Source organism: Cibotium barometz, chromosome 14 (genome assembly GCF_041138505.1).
Source record: "Cibotium barometz isolate CiBa-2024 chromosome 14, ASM4113850v1, whole genome shotgun sequence".
NCBI classification, from domain to species: Eukaryota; Viridiplantae; Streptophyta; class Polypodiopsida; order Cyatheales; family Cibotiaceae; genus Cibotium; species Cibotium barometz.
In genome coordinates, this window is record NC_141059.1 from 1147168 (window position 1) to 1153075 (window position 5908).

Here is a 5908-nt window from a genome sequence, read left to right on the forward strand (position 1 = left end):
TGATTAATCATAAAAAGTTTATATTTTATGCTTAATTAGGATGTTATATATATATATATATATATATATATATATCCAAAAGAATGGTCATTCCTATGACTAATTCTTATTCAAATAGAGGTGCTGAATTAGTCATAGGAATCATATATTCTCATTGATAAATTCTCAATTCAAAAATCAAACTCTATGCTAGTTAAGCTAGAGGTTAGAAAATGACCTTTTTATGCTTTTATGCTAATAAAATTACAGTAAACTTATGATTTAATTCTATAAATTGAATTTACATCTAATGATAGTTATTCTATCATAATTGTATTACAACGTCTTATTCTTTTCAAAAATATTAAAAATTATGAGAGAGAGAGAGAGATCACCACTAACACAAGATTGGGTTCAATCTCCCCCCCCCCCCCCCCCCAATAAGTGTGACCCCTCCATCTCCCCCCATATTTATATATATTATTGCTTGCTTTTCTAAAAAGACTATTCCGAAAATAAAGCTATTTTCTTGTACTTTTAAGGAAAGTAGAGAGCCACTTAGCAGAGGCTTTGGGCTGTCTTGGAAGTTGGGGGTGATTGAAGTCAACATGGTATAATCCAAAGCGCAGGGTAAAGCCATTTCCCCATTCCCAGTCATCCATGAGCGTCCAATGAAAATAGCCCTTCAAATTCACTTTGTCCACCCTGCCAATTGCAAATGAGATGGTCAGAACCTTCACCTTCCATGCCATGTATACCAACCCTGGGCTTGAGTAGTTGAAAGCAACAAACTTCCTGTGCTTAAGATAAAAACCCATCAGGGAGGTAGCAAGGGGCATCCTCCAGGCCCTGGGGGTTGTGTATCCACCCTCACATAATCTAGAAATTCAGCACCTTTAGTTTTTCAATAAGATGAGTTTTACTCTCTACCTTGACCCCTGTTACTCACTAACCTAATGGAATCAGACATTTCGGACAAGTGATCCTGCAAGAATTTGATCCTGTACTGATCGTTCAATGGCCCATCCAACATCGTTGTCGTTTCTGGATCCAAAGTTCCTGAAACAAGTGCAAAAAATCCTCTTCTGTCAGTCTGGTTATAACTAGGCTACCAAGTGCTTCAATCCAAATTTTTTGTAATGTGACGTTGGATCATGTAAGGATTACAAATGTATGATGTTGGATGTGGAATTACCATTCTCGGTGATATAGATTGGTATATTGTCATACCGACTCTTGAGGTCAGCCAAGACTTTCCTCAAACCCCATGGGCAACTGCGGAACAATGCCTTTTCAGGGGGACCCTGATCATCAAAAGATCAAAACACAACATTGTGGTAGATAAAAAACAATGCCCAATTAAACCTGAGGTTTAAGGGGCTCTGAGAGAAGAGGTCAGACGCATTACCCGAACACATTAACATGTTCAGCTCTATATTAGAAAGAGAGAGAATGTACTGGGTTCTCATCAACAGCAGCTTCAACTTACCGTCAGTTCACCCAAGAGCTTGCCATCTGCATCCTCCCCTGATCACACCAAGAACATAAGGCTATGAGTCATAATTCATTTCTTGTTGGATAGGTAAAGCTTTCCATATTCATGAGACTTAGCTTAGAGAATTTTGTAAGATAAACTGCACTCTATGAATGAATAGATGGCTCACAATAGACCTCCGACTGTGATTCTTTTAACCACACATTGAAACCTGCAGGAGGATCGTCACTAGGCTTTGCCTTGGTTGCCCACAGTGCAAAATAGTAGTTTAAACCTATAAAATCAATGCTTCCTTTCAGATCTCGGCTTTCTTCTTCTGTAAATCTGGGCAACCGCTGGCCTACTAGCTCTTTCATGGCTTGTGGGTAGTCACCAAAAAGCACTGGATCCAGAATCCTGTATGTAAAACATCTCAGGGCCGAGTTGAGAGAGAGAGAGAGAGAGTCTACTCATGAAATCATTCATCAACAGTGCATGCAGTGTGCAAATATCTTGCTTGCTTGCTTTTCTTCTCACCAGCCCATCTCAAATTCTTGACATCTTGTAGCAGCATCTATATCTTCTTGTGTTTCCGACATCGGCTCATAACACGTTATATCAGTGCTCATACCGATTGAGCCTTGCTGTTCTTTCTGTAGCAGAGCAACAAGACACAAGAAATGTATCCCCATGAAAGCTTCCGAGGGGCTTACTATTGAAAAATGCAATATATCACATTTTGCAAAGTCATTTCAAAAGACCCTTTATTATGCACATATATTTCTTTAACCGGTCCTCAAAAATAAATTTTATTATTGAAGTCATGTTTAACTCACATGCATATGCTATCTCTTGCATATTTTTTAGCGAGCCCATTTCAAACGGTAGATATATAGGAAATTGCAAGAAAAAAAACATGCCTGATAATCTGCCCTGTACAGTTTTACAGCTGCTGCATGAGATAAAAGCTGGTGATGAGCCGCTGCATATGGATTAGTGCTTCCAACCGACACTCGTCCAGGGGCCATTATGCCATACTCATAAGTCAAAACGGTCATCAAATGTATTTCATTGAAGGTTATCCAGTTCTTTACTCTGTCCCCGAAGCATTTGAAGCATGTGTTTACAAAAGTCAAGAAATGCTTTCTGCAGGCCCAGCGATTTGTCAAAAAGTAGATACAAGCAAGCAAGCACGCACAGATCAATCAGCAATGAGTATCGAGGGTCCTTCAAAGCTTACATGATGTTTTTGGTACCCCAGCCCTTCACATCAGGGTCATCCTGGAGAAACTGGGGTAGATCCCAGTGATAAAGTGTGACAAATGGAATCAAACCTACAACAATACATCGCCTTCTCTGAGGACATCCATGCATTTAATTTCAAAAAATTGCAACAGACGGTCAACGAAACTGCTGATTTTAAATTTAATAAAAAAAATCCCTACCAGCCTCGATAATGCAGTCAATGACGTCATTGTAATATGCCAGCCCTTCCTTGTTGAGCCTTCCAGAGGTTTCTAATGCCAAGAATTGGAATACTCTTAATCAGAACAACTAAGCTCAGTACTGGCAAAATCAGCAGGACTGACGACAAAGTGATCACAACAGTTGACAGGGGCTCACTTGAGCGGTTACCTGGAAAGAGGCGGGGCCATGAAATGGAGAGACGGTAGGCGTCTGCACCCAGTCTCTTGACCTCCAAGATGTCTTCCTGCAAATCAACATGTTTAAGCAGCTTTTCAAGTCTTGATTTTGGTGCTTTACAAGGTCCACGCCTGCTCAGTATATATATTATGAATGACACTAAATTTCCTCGCTACGCTCCCAAGGTTGTTGGCAGGGGTCTGACAATCAAGGTCAGAGATCAGGTCCATGGACAAGTGGTCCATACATACATTTGGTATCAGAGTATACAGCCGGTAGTTACTCAAGTAAAACAGGTAACATCTTCTGTGTGGACAAGTGGTCCATACATACATTTGGTCCATACATACATTTGGAGTGGCAATTACTTGACAAGTAAAACAGGTAACATCTTCTGAAGTCTGCTCCAAAAGAAAAGAGAAGAAGATGGCAGAACCACAAGAACCCACCACGGGTGGATCCACAAGAATTACTTGCAGCCACTGTGTCCAGACTCCATGGCCACTTTAATAATACATTGGATGGAAGAAGTGCTCAAGTGCTCCAAAATCTCCACAGCATCAGCGAAACATCTACTCCAATATGTCAAAAGGGAATCAATTTTTTTAAGGCCTAGTAAATTCTCATGCCATGAGAAGGGGGCTACTAATTTTCAACATCAGGGGAAAACAAGTTTAGACTCTCTTAACTGTAAAAATACTAACATCCTTTCTATTCTCAGGTTGTGAGATTCGACCATGAAAATCAGACCTACATGCTAGGAGCTGGGCAATGTTTAATTAACATTTACCAACCCTTCCAAACATCACTAATAAAGATCAATTTATGATGCACTTCATTGGATTTTCAAATCGTGAAAGAAATGCTCTGTATTTTCGCCCTTACTTCCTTAGTTTCTACTGAAAACTAGCTTAGTAGAAACAGCTTCAAATTGACGATGGTAGCAGTGGCTAGAGAAAAAGTGAGAAACCCGGGGGTACGAAGAACACACAACATAGCAGAAAATCAAATTCATTTTGATAAAGTGAGAATGCTGCAAGCTGGATTAGGGGGTGATCAGTACCTTAAACCTATGGAAGTGATCGCAGGTCACTGCAGGCGTGCTTCCATCAGCAACAGTTCCTGCAAAGAAAAAAGCTCATGCATTTATTTACAGTGATTAAGAAGACAAGAAACGGCCCAATACAATAAAATCAAGCCAAATTCTTCAATATTGCAGATAAAAGCCTTGCCTGGACGGCTGGCAAAGGTGTCCCAAATGCCTTTCCCTCTTCCGCCTTCCGAAGTGGCGCCTTCTATCTGCGTCGTGCAAAACACGAAGAGCTCTCATAAACCCATTTAAAGACTCACCTTAATTATCTACCCATTGGGCGTAATCTTAATTTATCTACCAACACCAATTTCAAGCTGAGGTTTGATTGATGTTGGATTCTGTGATCAGTTTTGCCAAGATCAAGGAAGGAGATGAACTTTGCCTGCACAGCGCTTGTAGCCACACCGAAGATGAAGGTTGACGGAAAACAAGAGGATCGTGAGAGGTCAGACATGGCTACAATGCAGAAAGAAGAGCTCCTTATAGGAAAAAAGCAAAAAAGATTGTAGCGCAGGTAATATTTTGTAGCCTTCAACACTGGAAAAACAACACAAAACCACCCTCCCACACACACACACCCCCCACCCAAAAAAAAAAAAAAAAAGAGAGTTTCAAAATAAGGAGACCTTTCCCAAAATCTCCACATCAATCGACCAAAATTTTCAATATCTTGAAGATGAGTCAAATATTCAACATCTTTAAGATGAGTCAAATATTCAACATCTTTTTTTCCAATATCTTAGCCCAAATATTCAACCAGTTTTTCTTTTCAATCTTATCCATGGAAAATATACCAAAGGAAAAAAACTCAAAGTAAAGAGACCATTGGCCTTGGCCAGTTTTCTTTCCCAAATATCTACACATCAATCGGTTTCAAAAATGCAAGATTTTCAATACCTTAGAGGAGTCAAATATTCACCCTTTTTTTTCAATCTTAGCCATGGAAAGACGGTTTTTTCTAGCACCGCATGGGGTTGTCATGCCCCACATTTCAAATAAAGATTTGGAAAGTACATTGTAGCCTTCAAATTTCAAAGGTGGACTTTGAAAAGCAAAAAAATTATTAAGTGAGTCTTTTTTTAAATAACATCTTGTGTAGAGAAATAAATCCTCCCTTCTTGCAATTTCTTGCCCACACTTTAGTTGGTTGATATATCCGAGAACTAATAGAAACATCCAGTTGCATGTTTGTGAAAGAGGGATCGACAAGTTGGGAGGATGACCCGCCTTGAATTTTGTCGGATAGGTGGGGCCATGAAAAAATTCGGAGGTTAATTAAGAGGGGGTGGTTGCAAGATAAGGGGCACCACTTTTGACAGTTGCGCGCACTGAAGGTAGCCTGAAAACAGGCTTCTTCACAACTTAAAGGTCCAATCTCTCATGGTTATGTTTGGAATTATTTAGTGGCATGGTATTTGGGTCACATTATACATAAAGTGGGTATTCGAATGGCTCCCCCTTATCGAAAATCCAATTTATTTTAATGATTGTTTCATTGCACAGAAGTTTTGGCATTTGCATTTCCAACTTTCTTTATTGCAGTATACGTCACACATACAATGCTTAGTACTTCTATATCCCAAGTCCAATGATCATCCCAATTCATCCATGAAAAGAACGCATTGCATAGAGCTTAACTTGATTTATTGGGAATTTTTTAGTATTTAATTATTTTTTATAAATATTTTTTTCTCTGCTTTATATTGTAAAGTAACATG

General features: G+C 39.4%; 1 protein-coding gene across 2 annotated transcripts; it reads right to left on the reverse strand.

Annotated features, from left to right (window-relative positions):
- Window positions 1–260: 260 nt before the first annotated feature.
- Window positions 261–4700, reverse strand: LOC147631531 (beta-glucosidase 25-like). Of its 2 annotated transcripts, none has more exons than XM_086808036.1 (13): window positions 4573–4700; window positions 4330–4396; window positions 4161–4219; window positions 3089–3164; window positions 2899–2970; window positions 2694–2787; window positions 2374–2599; window positions 1991–2106; window positions 1644–1870; window positions 1469–1506; window positions 1175–1283; window positions 933–1038; window positions 261–684 (listed from the first exon to the last, which is right to left on the reverse strand). In XM_086808036.1, the coding sequence occupies exons 1-13, from the start codon at window positions 4642–4644 to the stop codon at window positions 501–503; spliced, it is 1446 nt and encodes a 481-aa protein (XP_086664162.1). In that variant the 5' UTR covers window positions 4645–4700; the 3' UTR covers window positions 261–500. The 2 variants fall into 2 exon arrangements, with proteins under 2 accessions (XP_086664162.1, XP_086664164.1); XM_086808038.1 differs by having other exon boundaries at window positions 429–684; window positions 1686–1870.
- Window positions 4701–5908: the final 1208 nt, after the last annotated feature.

Excerpts from the sequence above, each read along its gene's own strand:
- LOC147631531 (XM_086808036.1), bottom strand. The coding sequence starts at position 4,644 with ATGTCTGACCTCTCACGATCCTCTTGTTTTCCGTCAACCTTCATCTTC. Across the intron at positions 3,165-4,160 it reads ATCACTTCCATAGGTTTAAG|GAAGACATCTTGGAGGTCAA; the intron begins GTACTGATCACC and ends GTTGATTTGCAG. Across the intron at positions 1,871-1,990 it reads CAAGAATTTGAGATGGGCTG|GATTCTGGATCCAGTGCTTT; the intron begins GTGAGAAGAAAA and ends TTTTACATACAG.